This window comes from Ovis aries, chromosome 26, assembly GCF_016772045.2.
Source record: "Ovis aries strain OAR_USU_Benz2616 breed Rambouillet chromosome 26, ARS-UI_Ramb_v3.0, whole genome shotgun sequence".
Taxonomy (NCBI): Eukaryota; Metazoa; Chordata; class Mammalia; order Artiodactyla; family Bovidae; genus Ovis; species Ovis aries.
In genome coordinates, this window is record NC_056079.1 from 41,999,939 (window position 1) to 42,021,429 (window position 21,491).

The 21,491-nt window shown below is 45.8% G+C and overlaps 1 protein-coding gene across 2 annotated transcripts in view; it reads right to left on the reverse strand.

Annotated features, from left to right (window-relative positions):
* Positions 1 to 18,985, reverse strand: part of UBE2E2 (ubiquitin conjugating enzyme E2 E2) — a 357,439-nt gene extending 338,454 nt beyond the window's left edge. The window contains exons 1-3 of one of the 2 annotated variants that reach the window (XM_027962475.3): positions 18,891 to 18,985; positions 13,345 to 13,528; positions 3,359 to 3,409 (exon numbers count right to left, since the gene is read on the reverse strand). In XM_027962475.3, coding sequence (XP_027818276.1) covers positions 3,359 to 3,409; positions 13,345 to 13,520 — 227 coding nt within the window. In that variant the 5' untranslated portion in view covers positions 13,521 to 13,528; positions 18,891 to 18,985. 2 annotated transcript variants of the gene reach the window in all.
* Between the last annotated feature and the right edge of the window lie 2,506 nt (positions 18,986 to 21,491).

Genomic DNA, 21,491 nt, shown 5'->3' on the forward strand with positions numbered 1-21,491 from the left:
GAAGACCTTGGACGGTACTACAGCAGAAAAGAAACACACGCTGGTTCCCGTACTGTGAACCCCAGAGTCGCTTAGCGGACATCGCAAGAGATCCACTGGAGTTCCGAGGTCCCATCTCTAACCCGACACAACCACAGAACGGGGCTGCATTACCGCCTCAGTTCTAGGAAAGAAGACTAAAGCACAGTCCAGTGGAACGCGATACACACGCACCCTCAGCGAGACCCCGCGGAGGTCACACCTTTCTCTGCTCTGACCGCCTGCGCTCACCGAGGCGCCTGCACACTCTCCACCCGTGGCAAGGAGCTGGCCCGCCCAAGCCCCCAAAGGGCAGGGCTGCGAGAGGCCGCTGTCCTGGGAAAGGGCACTCAGAGGGAGACGAGGTGGGCGGGACTCTGACTCTCTCCGGCAGATGCGTTCAGTTTACCACACTTCTATAAACTCGTTACAGTCATTCATACACACGCGAAGGCAGCACAGAACTTTTAAAAATCAACTACAGAGGTATTGTTGACTTTGTGCCAAAAATAAACCAAACCAGTTATGTTCTAACTTCTCCTTCTGAAGACAGTTATTGCAATTCACTAAAATATAGGTGGGCAGATTTACTGTAAACCCCAATTATTTGACACCACAAAATGCAAAGACCACGGTAATCCTCTTTAGGAGCCAGCGCAAGGCTGCAGGTGTGAGGGGCGGGGCCCGCAGGGAGCTTCGATGTGAGGGGCGGGGCTCGCATGGCCCTTGACGTGAGGGGCGGGGCCCACAGGGAGCACCGAAGTGAAGGGCAGGGCCCGCATGGCCTTCAATATGAGGGGCGGGGCCCGCAGGGAATGTCAACCTGAGGGGCAGGGCTTGCAGGGAGCGTTGACGTGATGGGCAGGGCTCACATGGCCGTGGACATGAGGGGCAGGGCCCGCAGGGAACGTCGACGTCAGGGGCGGGGCCCACAAGGCCGTCGATGTGAGGGGCAGAGCCCGCAGGGAGCACCGACGTGAGGGGCAGGGCCCTGGACGTGAGGGGCAGGGCCCTGGACGTGAGGGGCAGGGCCCTGGACGTGAGGGGCAGGGCCCTGGACGTGAGGGGCAGGGCCCTGGACGTGAGGGGCAGGGCCCTGGACGTGAGGGGCAGGGCCCGCAGGGAACGTCGACGTCAGGGGCGGGGCCCACAAGGCCGTCGATGTGAGGGACGGGGCTCACATGGCCGTGGACGTGAGGGGCAGGGCCCGCAGGGGGCGGCAGGATCCCCCACTTCCAGGCAGCCCAGCACAGAGGACCCTCCGCCACAGGGGAGCCACAAACATGAGGAGGAGCACGACCTTCGTCTCTGCCTGATCAGTCCATCAGCTATCTGAGGATCAATCAAAGAAGCTGCACCGGTAGTCCTTGTTCTGAAGCAATCTGAGCTATCCAATCTTCACACGGATAAAAGGATTTCACTGAAAGTTTCCATAAGCCAGCAAACCCACCGAGCAAGGCATCTTTCTACAATGTTACATGTCAGTATCTCAATAAAACTGGGGGGGGGGAGAATATAACTGAGTAGGTTTCTTTCTTGAAACTGAGGGGCTAATTATATGAGACATCTACCTTTTTTTAATGAAAAACTATTACAAATATTTTCCTTGCACAACCAGTACACTTTAACTAAGGCTCAATGAAAAAGTAAACCCCCAAATTTCCATAGTTAAGCGTTTCTTTTTTTGATTAAGCAGAACTATGATCTAACCATTTTAGTTAAGGAATAACCATTATGTAATTTTCTTCCTCAGAATTTTCAGTTTCCATGCACATTTATAATATATTGGTTTAATCTAAGTTTAATTATTATCTGTAATAAGTCAAAGCTAAATTACAGTAATGCACCAGGAAATAATATATCTGATAGCAAAACTGCAAACTCTAAACACTGCATATTATACATGGATTACATTCATCAAAAATGAGCCCTAAACAACTCATTAAAACAAAGCAATTTGTTTATTTTGTCAATAATCTGTTTCCAAAGTTTAAGCAAGTAAGTGTATAAACTAAGTTCACGTATCTACCTTTTCAGTTGTTTGTAAAAAGGTAACAGAAATATGTGGTAATACACGGTTGTTTTTTTTTTTTTAAAGATTCAAACATTAAAACAAATACTACCCTATGAAACAAGAGACTTTAAGTTTAATTCAAACTGAAGGTTTTCCACAAATCAATCCATTTACACAAACTGGCCACCAAAGCTTAAAGATGTGACGTCTGAAACAGGTCTGATGTAACACAGCCTGAGTGTGACCAAAACACCCAACTACTCAACAGCTTCTCCTGACCAAGAATCATTTGTTCTGGTTGAGTGAAATATTCTTTGAACATTATTACTACAAGTTTATATACTCTATGTGACTCTCATGTAAAGAACTATAATAAATTCACTACAAATATTAAGTCTTATTAGAATTTTTCCTACACAAAAATGGCTGTCAATTAGCCATATAGCCACCTACAAATTTTTCACTTCCATTAATACCCAGAGCTGTTACTTCACTTTCATATTAAGTTCAGTAAAGTCAGAAATCATAGCAACAATGTACTCAGTATTGAAGCTCGTCCTCTCACCTGACACACAGCGCTACCAATTTAAACTACAAAACTCCCCACTGGCTTGGTTCCAACACTGAACTGACATCAAAATACAAAGAAATGTCTTCAAGTAGTCAAACAGCCATCTTCCGACTACTGTGCCAGAGCCAAGATACAGCAGAAGCTAACTTCCCTCCTCCTCCTCTGTGTACATCATTAATCAACTCCAAGCAAGCACTTTAACTTCCCATCGGTAAACTCCGACCAGAAAATTGAGGGTATGTGGTCATAATGGAGAGAGTGTTTTAAACTTAACCTCACCGCCCCCAATCACCACAACCCAGGACTATAAGGAATAATGTAAACCATGAAGAAACACTGTTTAACGTTCCAGCACTTCTAAAAATCAATTTTCAGCAAGATAACAGCTGAATAAATTATCAAACAGCAAATGTTTTAGCCACAGTATTACTCTATCATGAAAGAAATCATTTGAAACTCCAACACCTCTTCCACTGAAAGATCACTGGATGTGATACCCTATAATTCCATTATCTTACTGTTATTGCATTACTCTTTTTTTGGCAACTTCATCTGCCACGACAAACAGACTCGTGAAGATTCCATTTCTGCATGGAGACCACCACAACCACTGTCTTCATAGTCACTTAAGTCCAAAACACAACCATGTTTTCACTAATTAATCAGGCTCCAACAACAGTTGACACATCAGACCAACAGTTCAATTACACCTTCTGCAAGAGATACAAATAAATAAAAATCCATTAAGTACTTACCTACAGTTGGGAGGTGGGTCCAACGTAATTTCTGCAAGTTCCTTCTGAATTCTTGAAAATAAAGACAAAGAAAGTTACATTAAAATGTCTTTACTCTTTTAATATTCTATTAAACTTTACACTTTTACACTGATCTTTCCTATTTGTGCGCTTTTAATTTGAAATACTACCACTGTATAAGGCATCATACACAGTGCCAACAAGTGAGCGATTTCTGCCCCAGTCTCCACAACGCATCTGCAGAGCGCAGACCCGCCACCATCTGTGCCTCCATCTCTCACCAACAGCACGACTTAAATCAAAACTTTAAGCCACTGTTGTGCGGTGCGGTGCTGTGCTGAGTTGCTCAGTCGTGTCTAACTCTGCAGCCCCACAGACTGTAGCCCACCAGGCTCCTCTGCCCGTGGGATTCTCCAGGCAAGAATCCTGGAGTGAGTGGCCATTCCATTCTCCAGGGGATCTTCCCAACCCAGGAATGGAACCAGGTTCTTCTGCATTTCAGGCGGATTCTATACCAGCTGAGCTACCAGGGAAACTCAAACCACTGCAAACACTAAGCATACGCGTTCTGCAAAGGAGAAATAAAAGAATTTTTATTTTAAAAACCTGTTTTTGCCCTCATGTGTTATTTCCATCTTCTATTTTTTACTTCACTTAACCGCCTGTATGGGCTTCCCTGGCGGCTCAGTGGTAAGGAATCCACCTGCCAGTGCGGGAGACGTGGCTTTGCTTCTGGGCTAGGAAAACCCTCCAGAGAAGGAGATGGCAGCACACTCCAGTACCCTTCCCCGAATGAAATTTCTGGTATAGATATCACTGTCACTTTTCTACGTCGTGTGACTCAAGGTGGGGAAGATGTCATGGAATAGTTGTTGTTTGTTGTTCACTGGATAAGTCCTGTCTGACTCTTCTCGACTGCATGGACGGCAGCACGCCAGGCCTCCCTGTCCTCAATCTCCCGGAACTTGCTCAAACTCATGCCCATTGAGTCGGTGTTGCCGTCCAACCATCTCATCCTCTGTCGTCCCCTTCTCCTCCCACCTTCACGCTTTCCCAGCATCAGGGTCCCTTCCAATGAGTGGGCTCTCTGCATCAGGCGGCCAAAGTATTGGAGCTTCAGCATCAGTCCTTCCAGTGAATATTCAGGATTGATTTCCTTTATGATTGACTGGTTTGGTCTTCTTGTAGTCCAAGGAACTCTCCAGAGTATTCACTAGCACCACAGTTCAAAAAGCATCAACTCTTTGGAGTTCAGCCTTCTTTACCGTCCAATTCTCACATCGATACATAGACCAAGACTAACAAATCTAACGCCAAAAATAAAAAAACCTATTAATTCCACGTCCCACTGAGACTTCTTAGCTTCTACAGTGTGTTCATGTGCACTTAAAGTACACATGGCATAGAACTAAATAAGAGAAGTCTCAAATATCTGATATAGAACACCCTCTGTGGATTCCACACAAAAGTATCAATAAAACAGGCACTTTAAAGCAAAACAGGTCAAGTCCAGGTTAAAGGCAGTAAACTGAGAGCACACACATTCACCTGCCGCTGCTTCAGCACCCCAGGGTGACGGCGGGTTCAGATACAGCAAGTGCAAAAAGGAATAAAAGACAGAGAGAGCGGGCGGTGGTCACCGCCGGTGGAGAAACTCCACTGAACTGGGAAGACAAGTGCATGGTGTAAATCAAACAGGCTGAGATGGTCCAGAGGGCACAGAGCATATAAGGGTATGATAAAGACATGCTAGTCACGGGAGGAAAACAGTCAGAAGTGCTGCAAGAGAAACAGCTCAGTAAGAAAGTCACAGAGTGAAAGGAGCGAAACTAAGATGAAAACACTTGCAATCAAGTAACAGATACTTGATTGGGATACAAAGGAGGCATTTTGCCGAAATGCTGTGATTCATTGGGTAGCATTAAGATCCTAGTTCAGTTGCTCAGTCAGGTCCGACTTTGGATCCCATGGACTGCAGCACGCCAGGCCTCCCTGTCCATCACCAACTCCCAGAGCTTGCTCAAACTCATGTCCATCGAGTCGGTGATGCCACCCAACCATCTCATCCTCTGTCGTCCCCTTCTCCTCCTGCCCTCAATCTTTCACATCATCAGGGTCTTTTCAAATGAGTCAGTTCTTCACATCAGGTGGCCAAAGGATTGGAGTTTCAGCTTCCGCATCAGTCCTTCCAATGAATATTCAGGACTGACTTCCTTTAGGATGGACTGGTTTGATCTCCTTTTTGTCCAAGGGACTCTCAAGAGTCTTCTCCAACACCACAGTTCAAAAGCATCAGTTCTTCAGCACTAAGTTTTTTTTATAGTCCAACTCTCACATCCGTACATGACCACTGGAAAAACCATAGCTTTGACTAGACGGACCTTTGTCGGCAAAGTAACATCTCTGTTTTTCAATGTGCTGTCTAGGTTGGTAATAGCTTTTCTTCTAAGGAGCAAGCATCCTTTAATTTCATGGCTGTAGTCACCATCTGCAGTGATTTTGGAGCCAAAAAAATAAAGTCAGCCACTGTTTCTCCATGTATTCACCATGAAGTGATGGGACCAGATGCCATGATCTTAGTTTCCTATATGTTGAGTTTTAGCCAACTTTTTCACTCTCCTCTTTCACTTTCATCAAGAGGCTTTTTACTTCCTCTTCACTTTCTGCCGTAAGGGGGGTGTCATCTGCATATCTGAGGTGATTGATATTTCTCCCGGCAATCTGAATTCCAGCCTGTGCTTCCTCCAGCCCAGCGTTTCTTATGATGTACTCTGCATAGAAGTTAAATAAGCAGGGTGACAATATACAGCCTTGATGTACTCCTTTCCCTATTTGGAACCAGTCTGTTGTCCCATGTCCAGTTCTAACTGTTGCTTCCTGACCTGCATACAGGTTTCTCAAGAGGCAGGTCAGGTGGTCTGGTATTCCCATCTCTTTAAGAATTTTCCACAGTTTATTGTGATCCACACAGTCAAAGGCTTTGGCAGAGTCAATAAAGCAGAAATAGATGTTTTTCTGGAACTCTCTTCCTTTTTCTATAATCCAATGGATGTTGGCAATTTGATCTCTGGTTCCTCTGCCTTTTCTAAAACCAGCTTGAACATCTGGAAGTTCATGGTTCATGTGTTGCTGAAGCCTGGCTTGGAGAATTTCAAGCATTACTTTACTAGAGTGTGAGATGAGTGCGATTGTGCAGTAGTTTGAGCATTCTTTGGCATTGCCTTTCTTTGGGTTTGGAATGAAAACTGACCTTTTCCAGTCCTGTGGCCACTGTTGAGTTTTCCAAATTTGCTGGTATACTGAGTGCAGCACTTTCACAGCATCATCTTTCAGGATTTGAAATAGCTCAACTGGAATTCACCTCCACTAGCTTTGTTCGTAGTGATGCTTCCTAAGGCCCAAACATTCCAGGATGTCTGGCTCTAGCTGAGTGATCACATCATCATGATTATCTTGGTCGTGAAGGTCTTTTTGTACAGTTCTTCTGTGTATTCTTGCCACCTCTTCTTAATATCTTCTGCTTCTGTGGGGTGCATACCATTTCTGTCCTGTATTGTGCCCATCTTTGCGTGAAATGTTCCCTTGGTATCTCCAATTTTCTTGACGAGCTCTCTAGTCTTTCCCATTCTGTAGTCTTCCTCTGTTTCTTTGCACTGATCGCTGAGAGATCCTAACACCGGACCTACGGAAATCTGAGGCTAACATGCCAGCTGGTCTGGCACTAAACAGGTAAACCTACAGAGAGTTTACTGGCCTTTTATTATCGATGAAGCACAGGCAAGAGGTTGTAGTTAGACTGTAAAATGGAACTACTACTAACCATGAAGATGTAAAGTCAAGTGTAGCTAACAGAAACCAACTAACAGTGGGTGGTGGGGGTGTGAGCAGATGGAAGGAAGAACAAAGGTACCAACATCCCCGTTTTACAAAGTAAGGAACCATCGAGTACTGCTGAAACATGAGGCACGAGCAGCAGTGGCTTGCATATACTCTTTCATTTAGAGAGACACCAGTGCTCTTTTCTTAGGTGTTTTAAGTGGAGGCTAGTTACTGTGCAATGCCGTGGTGGTTCCCGCCACATATCGACTGAATCAGCCCAGGGTGCACACGCGTCCCCCATCCTGAACCCCCTCCCGCCTCCCTCCCCATCCCATCCCTCCAGTACTTTTTTAAAAACGAGTATCATTATCTGGGAGGAGGGAAAAGAAAGCAGATGAACAAGCTGGTGAACATCCTCAAAATTCACAGCCAGGAGACAAAAGGTATTATTTAACAATTTAAAAAGTTAAGTGTAAGTATATTACTTAAGGTCAAGCCATAGTCAGCTAAAAGGAATTGTGACAGGGAAAGTATTTCAACAGAAAACTGTCGCTTTGTAATAAGAATGTCTCTGTACTATTTGTTACGAGAAACATGGAAAACTCTTACAAGATTGTGCTGGCTTCAAGTATACAGAAAAGTGATTCAGATGTGTATCCGAATATGTGTGTATCTGTGTGCGTGTGTATACAAACACATACTTCTGTTTTTAAACTCAGAGAACCAAAAGAGCAGGGATTCAAAAGACCATGCTTAAAGTGTCAAAGAAAACAATTTTAATGTAAAAACTTCCTAGGGATTTTCAAATAATTCATCTTGCTTTATGCTTACACTGTCTCTTTTGGTTTGAAAAACTGATGTCATAATTTTGTCACAGGATTCTCTAATGGAGCTGGAAGCCCCTCCAGATGCCTATCATTCTAAATCTAATTATTCAACACGAAAAGCGATTTACTGATAAACCTGGCAATTCTGAGCAGTGAGTCAGTGTGTTACAATATGTTTTAAGCCACTGCTACCAAAGAATGGCTGTATTTCTCCTGACAGAAAAGATTATACTAAGAATTGCTATTTAAACAGCTGCAAGATGTCCTGCTGTTTTCAATGACAGCAATTCAATTCTATCTCAAAAGTTGTGATCATGGTATGTATTAAGTTTCTCAGTCTTGACATGTGGGGTAATAAGGAAGGCAGCTACTTCAGGCACTGTCCCTTAGGGTGAGGAAAAGTGAAAAAGCATCAGTAATTCACACTTACTGTGGCACCTTTCACGTGATGATCTTAGGCTATTAAAAGTGACTTAAATAAATCTCACAGAATTCTTTCAGCACTACCATTTTATCAGCTCCCATTTAGGAAACTCAGGCTAGTAACTGCACGCTATTAAGGTGAAGAGACAAGCAATGCGAAGCCAAACAAACAAAACCACCTCTCCTCTCTCTTATGAGAACTTTTAAGACAAAATTAATTCTTTAGACACAAGCCCACTAGACAACTGTCTATGTCTCCAATTTCCGTCCAGCAGTGCCGCTTCCCTGGTTATCACGATACAGAAGTCAGCAACTGCATATGTTACTGGAGCAAGTCAGAAGCAAAATGCAAACTAAATTTCAGTTTGTACGACTTCACCTAAACCCTTAAATGTTCCAGGAACAGTAGGAGTGTTACATGTGACTGTCATCTGCTAAAAAGAAAGAGGAGTGGGGGGCAGGGAAGGGGAGATAATAATGACTCCTTCAGACTGAACTGCAGACCACGGCAGCGAAACTGAACCGAGGTGGAAATGACATGAAGCGCTCGTTTTAATACCAGCATACTGGATTAACGGTTCAGAAAAATGAGGCTGTATATATACAAACATGTTTCAAACACAAACACATATTCAAGTTTCAAGAAAAGTCAGTAACTCACTCAGGGCCAAGTAGAACATGAATGTATGGACTTGGGGATTCACAAAGGTATTTTCTTAACAGTTATTTAAGAAAAAAACTTCATCCACTTAGTATTCCCCTATGGTCTGCATTCCTCAAAACCTTCCAAAACGAACTCATTCTCAAAAGAAAACATCATGCAACTGGTTACTAAAATTTCTTAAATCTCAAAGCAATCTCTGAATTAACTTAGAAAACACAGAGCCACTGCAAGCAATAAATCCAGAGCTTAATTGTGACTGGTGATACATACTATTCATCTATGATTCAAAAAAACTGCTCAATTTTTAAGACAACCTAAATTAATGATTCTGCACATCAGCTGTAAGCTGCATCCTGATTTCAGGAACATTGAAAAATTTTAAATGCACATTCAGAATCAATAAAATACAATAACTACAAAAGATTATCTACAAAGAGCACTTCATTCTCATGTGAAAAAGACAGATTAGCCCATATATTATAATAAAATTTCACAGTGAAATGTACTGAAATCAACCTTCCAACCTAACAACAATTTAGAGTCTAAAACCAAGTATCATTTCTAGGACAATATTACATTATATCCAATAAAATCACATAAAATTATGAAGAGAACAGACCATGCTAAAAGCATTCCAATTTTTTAAGAAATAATTTCATGCCAAGGAAGGGCAAAAATGCATCAAGAAATAACTGTAATCTTCCTCTTAACTTTGAAACAGACAGAAATTAATTTATACCATTGTTTAAATAAAATTCCAAGTTAATATTTTCTGTATCCAATATTACTTTTCTGTAACACCTGAAAACTGAGATTTTTTTTCTAGAAAACCATTTCTACACCTAATGATTAATTCTACAATTACAGCATATTTTATGCAACTGAACACCTATGTGCAAAGTACTTTTCTTGAGTTATTATAAAATATATGCATAATTACAGCATCTGTTACTATTTTAACAAAAAGCACCAAGTCCTCATAGCATTAACACAAACTTCATTTTTCTAAAATTTATCACATGGACTTAGTAAAATACTATTGTAGGCTTTAACTGGCACAAAGTCTAAGAACAGCAGCATCAGTGTAAGAAACCTTTCTGTGTGCCAAATAAAAGTTTCATCACTTTCCATCCTCACGCTGGCCCTGTGAAGACAGGACTATTACTGTCTCCATTTTACAGATGAGAAAGATAAGGCTTGGGAATGTTAAACTATGTATCTAATATCACAGAGCAACTAAATGCCAGGACCTCATCCAATCCTCGCTTTCACACACGTCCCGGTTCGCTCGCCTCCGCGCAGACTGCGGGCTTTGCTCCACCGCCCAGCAGGATGCTCTGCCATGCTCCGTGGTGGCACCCCGATGAGGGGCATGGGGAAGGACCCCCCAGAGGCAGACACCGGGGCAGGGCAGACCAGCACACCCCACCAGCGGGCCGTCCTCCCCGCTCCCCGACAGCACCCTCACTCTCAGAGACCATGTGCTTGGTTGCTCAGCTGTGTCCCACTCTCCGAGACCCCATGGGCTCCTCGGTCCATGGGACTCTCCAGGGGCTGCCACGCCCTCCTCCAGGGGATCTTCCCGACCCAGGTGGGGCGCATTGCAGGCGGATTCCTTACTGTCTGAGCCACCTGGCATGCCCTCAGTCTGTACCTGAGTGTCTCTTGCCCATGCCCACCCACCTCCCTTCCTTCCTCTAAAGGTCTATTTCTCCAGCCCCTCTCCTTTCTACCCTAGTCCACGCGCACTCCCCGTAGCTGGTCATTCTCTGCTGTGACTGGGCAGCAGAGGCGCAGATCCCGTGAGCTGAGGGCCCTGGACCTGTGCTGGGCCGACAGGAGCGCACGGAGCCCTTCCCGCCGCCCAGTACAGACAGCCGAGGGGTTCAAGTCCCAGGCCGTCTGACTTCCTCATGGCTCCTTCAGCAGAGGGTGGGCATCCTTCAGCAGAGGGTGGGCATCGGTCATACGCTTCCGGGAAGGGAACCTGGCTACCAGAAGCCCTTAGAATGGACAGCGCACCGTCACTCTAACAACTCTCCCCAGGAAGGCATGGCCCGCAGGGGACCTGAGAAAGGTCTTCCCAACCTGTGGACCGACTCAACCAAAGAGAAGCAAGGTCCTCCAGTCCACATGGGGTAAGACCTCTGGGATGGGTTCCCTTATCCACACCACCAGCAAAGGATGAAGCTGTCATTCAACAATCAGACAGTCCACAAGGCTCAAAATTCTCAGACGGTATATCATAGGACCAGAAAAGACTCTACTAGATTCAATTCACCTTTAAATCATATACCAAGAGATATTCTATCTTCCCAGCAGGTGGCCAAGTATTGGAGCTCCAGCATCAGTAGTTCCAATGAATATTCAGGGCTGATTTACTTTAGGGTTGACTGGTTGGATCTCCTTGAAGTCCAAGGGACTCTCAAGACTCTTCTCCAACACCACACAGTTCAAAAGCATCAATTCTTCAGTGCTCAGCCTTCTTCACAGTCCAACTCTCACATCCTCACATGACCACTGGAAAAACCATAGCTCTGACTTGGACCTTTGCTGGCAAAGTAATGTCTCTGCTTTTTAATATGCTATCTAGGTGGGTCATAGCTTTTCTTCCAAGGAGCAAGTGTCTTTTAATTTCATGGCTGCAATCACCATCTGCAGTGATTTTGGAGCCCCCCCAAAAGAAAAGTCTGTCAGTGTTTCCATTGTTTCCCCATCTATTTTCCATGAAGTGATGGGATTGGAAGCCACGATCTTAGTTTTTTCAATGTTGTTTTAAGCCAGCGTTTTCACTCTCCTCTTTCACTTTCATCAAGAGGCTCTTTAGTTCTTCTTCGCTTTCTGCCATAAGGGTGGTGTCATCTGCGATGTGAGGTTATTGATCTTTCTCCTGGCAATCTTGATTCCAGCTTGTGCTTCATCCAGCCCAGCATTTTGCATGATGTACTCTGCATAGAAGTTAAATAAGCAGGGTGACAATATACAGCCTTGACGTACTCCTTTCCCAATTTCGAACGAGTCTGTTGTTCCATGTCTAGTTCTAACTGTTGTTTCTTGACCTGCATACAGACTTCTCAGGAAGCAGATAAGGAGGTCTGTATTCCCATCTCTTTAAGAATTTTCCACAGTTTGTTGTGATCTACAGTCAAAGGCTTTAGCGTAGTCAATGAAGCAGAAGTAGATGTTTTTCTGGAACGCTCTTGCTTTTTCTATAACCCAACAGATGTTGGCAATTTGATCTCTGGTTCCTCTGCTTTTTCTAAATCTAGCTTAAGCATCTGAAGTTCAGGCTTCACGTACTGTTGAAGCCTGGCTTGGAGAATTTCAAGCATTATTTTGCTAGAGTGTGAGATGAGTGCAATTGTGCAATAGTTTGAGCATTCTCTGGCATTGCCTTCCTTTGGGATTGGAATAAAAACTGACCTTTTCCAGTCCTATGGCCATTGCTGAGTTTTCCAAATTTGCTGGCATATTCAGTGCAGCACTTTTATAGCATCATCTTTTAGGATTTGAAACAGGTCAGCTGGAATTTAATCACCTCCGCTAGCTTTGTCGTAGTGATGCTTCCTAAGGCCCACTTGACTTTGGACTCCAGGATGTCTGGCTCTAGGTGAGTGATCACACCATCGTGGTTATCTCAGTCCTGAAGATCTTTTTTGTACAGCTCTTCTGTGTATTCTTGCCACCTCTTCTTAATATCTTCTGCTTCTGTTAAGTCCATACTGTTTATGTCCTTTATTGTGCCCATCTTTGCAAGAAATGTTCCCTTGGTATCTTGAAGTGATACCAATTTTCTTGAAGAGATCTCTGGTCTTTCCCATTCTATTGTTATTAATTCCTGCATTTCTCACTTTACTAACAGTGAGTGAAGATAATCATTCAGTAACTATTTCAATAGACTCCCACTTTTATTCTCTGCTGCTCAATAAACTAAAATAGTAATGGTCTAAGGAACCATAAAACAAATTATCACACTTTACATGCACTTTCCTATTCATATTCACCTAACAATACATACACACACACTACGGATACGTAGTTTATAATTTTGCCATGCTGTTTAATTGACTTTAAATACCAAAAAGTTCATACTGCATACAATTAAAATCATGAAAAAGAAATAATCTTGAAGAAGAAAAAGTCCATGAACTTCATGGTCCATATCCCAGAAAAATGATTAAATGCAAGAGAAAGATAGAACTTCAGGTCATAAATTGATACTAAAAGCAAGGAAGTTACCATAACCGAGGTACCTTTTAGCACTAGTGGACAACTTAGCAGCTGTTTTGCTGGATATCTTCCCTTCCTTTTTCTTGGGCTGAACTTGTTCTCTCTCTGGTTCCTGTTGGACGCTTTCACGCTGGTCTCCATCGGAGCTTCCCCCACTAGTGCCTGGACTGTCGTCAACTCTTTGTGCCTCAGTGGACATTTTAGATCCTGGATTAAAGAGTCAAAACAAATAATTTATTCAGTTGGGGGAGGACTGCAGAAAGGTCGCTCGAGAACAGAGAGAAAGTGAATCTTACAGGAACCAAAGAAAACTCACTATAAAATGAATGACTTGGTCACTTTACGTAACAGCTTTGGGAGCTGCCAAAACTTTTCCTTCATCCATTCAAAATGTATTGAGAAAAGAAATGAAAACAAATATATATACACAATATGTTCACAGCAACATTATTCACAGAACCAAAAAGAGGAAGCAACTCATTTACCCATCAGCTGACAACGAACAGATAAACCAAATGTGGGATATCCGAGCAATGGAATGCCATCCAGCCACATACAGGAATGGAGTACCGTATGTGCAAGCTACGTCGTGGATGAACTTTGAAAACATGACGTTCAGTGAAAGACACCAGGCACAAAGGGCCGCAAACTGTACAACTCCATTTGTCCGAACCGTCCAGAACGGGCAAGTGCATGGAGACGGAAACGTCAGGTAAGCGATCGCCAGGGGCCGGGAGGGAGGGAAGAAGGGGAACGGCACAAAGCTAGGAGGTGCAAAGTTTCCTTGAGGGGCAATGGAAACGTTCTTGGATTAGATAATGGTGATGCACAACTCTAGATATTCTAAAAACCGAGCTATACATTTTAAGAGAGTGGATTTTACAGTACATGAATTACATGTCAATAAAGCGTTATTGAAAAAAATAAAACTGTGCTCCCCACCAGGCACTGTGCCGGGCTCCTGGGTCCTAGGATATGCAAGTTGATTCAGAGGTCAAGACGACTTGCTAGGTGCTGTAAGTCAGTAAAAATGGCCACAGGAGCAGAGAATAGGGCAAACACTGGCACCAATACTGCATGAATACATCCTCCGGCTGGGCTAAGGTTAAATCCTCTAAGTCAGTCAACTGTCTGAAGTAATCTTTGTGATAGCAGAGGCCTCCATGATTCTAAACAGAAACTGATAAAATAAAATAAAATAATAATAATAAAAAATAAAAATAAAAAAATAAACAGAAACTGAACCGTAGGTCGGTGCCAGCCCTGATCCCACAGTACACCAAGCAACCAGGCTTCACAGGCGATGAAGACTGTATGGAGACTCTGAAGGAGCCCATCTTTCCCGCCGCGGCCGGGATGAAATATACCTCGAGGCTTTCAAAGTCCCTTTGCTCCACATGCAACTCTGATCACCAACTCAATCTTCTCAGGACCTTGGTTCATGGGTAAGCTGTCACAATCTAGATAACGCACAAAAAATTCCAGTTCTCTCTTGGCAACGACCATTCTATCATCATTGATTTCTGAGTCTTATTACCATGAGGACGTCCCCTGTGACCCAACTAGCTTAGAGTTTACTGACAAATCCAAAACCAAACGGACGAAACCCATGCCCAGACTGTCACCATGTTGCTGTCCCCTCAGCACCACCAGAGCTGGCACGCCTACCTTCTGGGGCGCCTCTCTGCAAAACACAGAACTACCTTTAAGGAGCGCCACCAACAACACAAAGTACACCTTTAGGAATCCCAGGTAAATGGGGACAAATGCCTTCTGAAAAAGATACTGTGTAGCTCTTAGTCAAATTAAGACTTAAAATAAGACTTACTATGTAAAAGAAAGATGCCTCGAATAAAGCAGTTTGATTACTACAGCTGGTCCAAATGTAGAGTGAGCTGACAATAACTAAAATTCTTTCTCACTCAAGATTTAACTTATAGCTCGCTCTATTTCACTTGTAGCTTGCTCTAAATCAAAGTGATTTCGTAACACAGAACTTGAAGTGGTTGAAATGAGAAAGGTTAAGACAAACCTGAAAGAGAACTGAGGAAGCGGGAAGCAGAGGGGGCGAAGAGCCAGCAGAAAATCCTGAATACCTTCAATAAGACATCACAAGATACAGCCCCATCACCCTCACCAGCTCCCTTTCTTCACGCCAGACAAAACAGGTCTGCCCAGACAGCTCTGAAGCAGGGGAAACCCGTCGGCTTTCCCTCTCTTTAAATAGAGCACAACAGTCTCCTCAGCTGGAGCACTGGGGTCACTTAATAGAATCCTGAGGTTTTATATCAGTATGTTCCACATCCAGCTCGAACAGGCCTATCATATTTCTTGCTTTCTTTCTTATTTTCATTTTTATTTTACTTAGAATTCTCATCCTTGGATTTAACGCTGATTTTTTTTTTCAGCTTACTTCTTTGAGTAAAAAAATAATAATATGAGTTTAAACCCTTGTAAGTACATACATAAGAGCCTGTGACAACAGCTGTGCACGGGAGTAAGAAAGAGTAGTTCTTAGGGAAAGGCCCTCACATGCAGCAAAACGCTGCTGGCAATATTTTGAGATATGCGAAACGATTGAGAAATCCTTTTATATGTCTTAAACAAGAAGCAATCCATTAGATGACAAATACACAAAAACCTAAATGAAGTAAAATTCTTTTTTACTGAAGCTCCAGCTTTAGTTTGACAAACTATGCCTAGATTTCAGTTGTATACTACATTAGTTATAAAGCTACATATTCATCTTAATATTCTTATTTATGTGTAATTACATAATATCTAATAATGCTATGAGCACATATAATTACTTAAAAGACTACTCAATGATATAATCTGAGCCACAGTCTGAAATCCAAATGTCATAAACTGCCCCACAGTATCAGAAGACTAAAATTAGTCTCACTAGGGAACTATTAAATACCCAAATAGGTGTATAATTTCTACAGTTTCACGTAAGGAAAAAAGATTTCCACTTTTGACCTAAGAAGCCTTATTTCATCCAAATCAACCTACGGATGATAAACTCACCTAAAGGCCACAAATAACCACTATAAAAGCAGCTTTCAGAAACACAGTTTTCATATCCTGTTCAAATACTAAGAGTAAGGGGAAGTTCTGTGGGTTTTATTAATAGTTTTGAGTGTCTAATTACAGAAACAGTGCAGGGAAAAATTACCCGCAATACTTAGGTGGCAACTAATTTTTATTAAGAAGAAACAGTCTGTACACATTTTAATCAGCTGCACGACTGGTGTTTTGTCTCTCTAAAGTACAAATGAGTAAAAAAAAAACTTTCTGGGCTTCCCTGGTGGCTCAATGGTAAAGAATCCGCCTGCCAATGCAGGAGACATGGGTTCAACCCCCGCTCTGGAAGATCCCACATGCTGGAGAGCGACTAGGCCCACGCACCCCAACTACTGAAGCCTGAGCGCCAGAGAGCCGGGGCTCCTCCGCAGGAGAAGCCGCCGCCGAGAAGACCAGCGCAGGGCAGCCCGGGGGCGAGGCAACTGGGGAGAAGCCCCTGAAAAACAAAGACTGAGCACAGTCAAAAATAAACAACTTTTTAAAAAAAATTTCCTGAATTAAAACTCTCTCAATGTTATCTTCAAGGGACTCCTGTGTCCCCAGTACAGAGGGTATGCGTTCAATTCCTGGTTAGAGAACTAAGATCCCGCAGGACACATAAAATAAAAAAATAAAAAAATACATGAAGTGAATGTTATCTTCTAAATCAGCACTTTACAATTATCTTTTAAGATGAATTGGTAAATAGCTAATTGGATCCAATTAGCTAATCTAGAGTGAAGATAACTGGAATCCCAGGGTTATAAACAGGGAGCTACTCTTCCATGATAGTTTCAAAGATATTAAGATTTTTACTTTATACTCAAATACTTATTTTCTAAACATAAAATAGTAAAATCGAACTTTGCTCAAAGAAGTGTTATATTAAAAGTCTGAATATTGTTCTTTCTTCAACTCAAAAATTATCTAAAAGGGTATTAGCTGTGTATTCTATATTGTAAATTACAGTCCCGGAAATTAGCAACCTACGAAAATAAACTCACGTTTCATAGAAATGAGATGATTTGGTGATAAATATTATTGATAACATAGAAACAACTATAGTCACTCCGTGAATCCAGATTACTGTCCAGATAAGCCTCAGAACTGCATCTCATAGTATAAAACTGCAGAAGCAAGCGTTCCTTTGAGCTTTCACAAGAGGAAAACGCTTAATTCTGTCCTGTTTCTTGCCATTCCCAGCCGCGTTTCTAAACTTTTCTAAAATGTAAAATTAAATTACTTATACTACCTTTAACTTACCTGCAAGGATATTTATGCAGGAAATAATAGAGAAACACCCAAGATTTGAGGAAAAGGTGCTATGGCGTGGCGGTGAACACCTTTCTATAATGGGGTATGACATTATATGAAAACCCTCCATCACTGGCATCAGCCCACAGACAGAACTCTCAAGAGCCAAGGGGCATCCAAAGTGAGTCAACACAAATTTGTAGATTCCCAAGGTCCAGAACGAATTCTCACCTATTCAGAAACATACTTTTTTAAGAATCGGAGATCAAACAAAAAAAAACAACTAAGAATTATTTAAAATCTTTCTGAAAGGCGAGATAGCAAGATACTCTTAAGATAAACCCTAGCATTTCCTTTTGCACTTTTAAATAAAAAAACATTTGCGTAGACGCTCAAGAATACACAATGCAAAACGGCGAATCTGGGCAACATGCAAATAAGGTCTAACAGCCTCCGAGCACAGGACGAGAGATCCTTGCAAAGCGGCCTTAATTTCCTTAAGAGAAGATGGATTGGACATTTCTGGTCGGTCGTGGGGGGGGCGGGGGGAGAGGCCACAAGAAGCTCCGCTCTATCTTAATTAGAAATAATAAAGGGCAAGGGGATGAAAACACGGAGAGCGGGGAGACAGGGCGGGGGGGGCGGAAGAAGGGGGGACCTGGGGGTGGAACCCGGCTTCGAACCGAGCCAGCTGGGCTGCGGAGGACCGAGCCGAGGAAAACGGGCTCGGACCGCGGACTGCGGGCTTCACAAAGCGGGGACAACACACGGCCCGCCGCAGGGCGGACGCCGCACGGCCTCCGGCCCGGGGGTGGGGGGACCCGCAGGGACCCCGCGGGCGGCGATGATGGGGGGCAGGTCCGCAGGGACCCCGCGTGCGGCCGGGCCGGCACTTCCCCGTGACACTCGTTCGTCCTGCACTTTCCCGGAGACTTGGTTCCGGGAGCGCTGGACAGGGAAGGGGCGGCGGGCGGCGAAAGCGGGGGACGCGAGGTCCGCAGGGGGAGGGGGCGCCGGGGGGGGGGGGGGGGGGGGGGGGGGCGCGGGGCTTCCGGCGCCCGAGCGAGCCCGTCCGCGCGGTCGCGGGATCGAGCCCCAGCCCGGGGACAGGGCGCTGAGGGGACGCGGGGGGCCGGGGCGCCGACGAGGCCCCGGGGGTCGGCGTCCCCGCGGGCCGTCCGGTCTCCGAACCTGCACCCCCGCCCCGCACAGCGGACCGCCCGGCCACGCCTGTGCCCGCCGGACTCACCCCCGGCGCCGCCGCCGCGCCCGGCCGTTCCAGCTCCGGCTGCCGAGCCTGCTGCCCGCGGCTGGCGCTGTCGCCGCCCCTGAGTCCTGGAAAGTGGAGCCCCCGCCTCCGTGAGCCGCCGCCGCCGCCGCCGCCGCCGCCCGGCCGTCCGCGCGCGCGCCCGCGGGGGAGCGTGCCCGCGCGCGCGCCCGGGAGAGACCGCGAGAGCGCGAGCCCCGCGCCAGCCCGCCGCGCCGCCCCGCCCCCGCCCCGCGCCGCCCCGCCCCCGCCGCGCGCGCCCGCGGGGAGCGTGCCCGCGCGCGCCCGGCAGAGACCGCGAGAGCGCCAGCCCCGCGCCGCCCCGCCCCCTCCCCGCCGCGCGCGCCCGCGGGGCGCCGAGGGAAAGTGAAGTGACAGCCGAGCCCCGCGAGCGGACGGCGGCGGGGGCGGGCGAGGGGCGCCCCCCGGGACGGAGCGCCGGGGCCCGCGAGGCGCGGGAGGCCGGCTGCAGGGCCGATCGGGAGGGCCGCGGGCACCTTGACGGGCGCGCGCGTTAAAGGCACGCGCTGCCGGGTGCGGCTCGCCCTGAGGCGAGGCAGGAGCGGCGCCTCACCGCCTGCCGCTGCCGCCCTGGCGACGCCCCGGCTCGGAGCTCCCTCCCGGCGGCTGCGGCGCGGACCCCGGGCGCACTCGCCCCGGACGCGCGATGCCCACGCGCGCCCGGGGTGGAAAACTTCCCGCGGGCCGGGCTGAGGCGGCGCCCCTGCCGGCTCTGCGGCGCCTAGGGCCCTGCGCCCCCGCTGGGGCCCGGGCTGTGCGGGCCGTGCGGGTGGGGGGCAGCGGAGGCTGTGGGTGACCCCACGACTCGGGGCGTGTGTGTGTGTGTGTGTGTGTGTGTGTGTGTGTGTGTGAGTCATCCAGTCGTGTCCGACTCTGCGACCCCACAGACCCCTCTGTCCATGGGATTTTCCAGGCAGCAATACTGGACTGGGTTGCCATTTCCTCCTCCAGGGGATCTTCCCCACCTGGGGATCGAACCCAGGTCCCCTGCACTGCAGGCAGATTCTTTACCATCTGAGCCACCAGGGAAGTCATTAGGTCCCCCGAATAACCGTTAGAAAAGCACAAACCTATGTCTGCGGTGCAAACTCTGCTTCCACGCGATTCCCCCACCTCCACCTTCGCGGCAGGCCCTCTTCCGTGTTGATGGCTATTGCTGCCCCTGAACACGTCCTGAATAGAGACCCTGAAGCTGTCAGTGTACGTGGGCAAAGTGTCCTGCCCAGCAGACCTGAAGACAGCCCCGCGGGGGTGACTCAAAGGACAGGAGATAGTCTAGGTTCCCCGAACATGCGTCTAGAACGGAACATCCTTTTATCAAATGTCATCTTTAAGAATTGACAGGTACTTTGTAATATCCCTGAAGGTAGCTTCTAGTTTCCATGAGTCACCACGGAGCAAAACGTGGGAGTGCTCTTGTATACCAACTCTACGTGTCACTCAAGGATATCAACAAACCTGATTACCCTTAAACTCTAAAATGTGTATTGGGGAATTAGAAATCACCATATCCTGGGCTTATCATCAATTATGTAGCCATCTATCTCTCTCACATGCTGCAGTATATTAATAGGAAAAGATGACATAAAGTGCATTGTATTTTTTAATATTTAGAGTATGACCTAAATAAGGCATTTCATAGATTGTCTGAAATGTGGTACATAACTTATTTTACCTCATGAAATCCTTGTGTGTTAATGCTCCCATTTTATTGACTGTGTTCCAGTATGTTCCACAGTTGTCTAGTGAGGATACATACCAGAATCCCCATTTCCTAGGTCTCTGTTTTCTCCAAATAAGCTACTCTTTCCTATACTCTCAGGTGTATTTCCTGTTGGTTTCTGTATGTTCTCAATGAATAGTTTGTAATAAAGTACTCTTCTGTTACAGAAAGTTATCCAAGACTTTTTCAGGCCTGGTCATTGGCAGCAGAGGGCCAGGCATGCAGCAGTGACAACTTCTAACCTGAAGAAAGGAAGAGGCTTCATTGCTTAAATGCTGAAACTGTAGTTACTACAGGACTTCATTTATCTGTAGCTGTTTTTCTTTGATTGGAGTATAGTTGCTTTACAACGTTCTATTGGTTTCTGCTGTAGGACAAAGTGAACCCGCTATATGTATACACACCTCCCACTTGAATATCCTCCCACCCCCACCCCTGTTCCACCCCTCTTGGTCCTCACAGGGCACCACGCTGAGCTCCTGTGCTAAGCAGCAGCTTCCCACTAGCGACCTGTTTGCACACGGCTGTGTGTATGTATGTGTATGTCTGTCAGTTCCTCAGTCGTGTCCAGTTCTCTGCAACCCCATGGGCTATAATCCGCCAGGCTCCTCTGTCCTTGGAATTCTCCAGGCAAGAATACTGGAGTGGGTAGCCGTTCCCTTCTCCAGGGGACCAGTGTGAGGTGGTACCTCATTGTAGTCTTGATCCACATTTCGGTACTAATTACTGATGTAGAACATCTTTTCATATGCCTCTTAGCCATCTGCATGTCTTCTTTGGAGAAATGGCTGTAGATGTCTTAGCTGCTTTATAGTATTCGCTGAGTTTAAGTAGGGCAT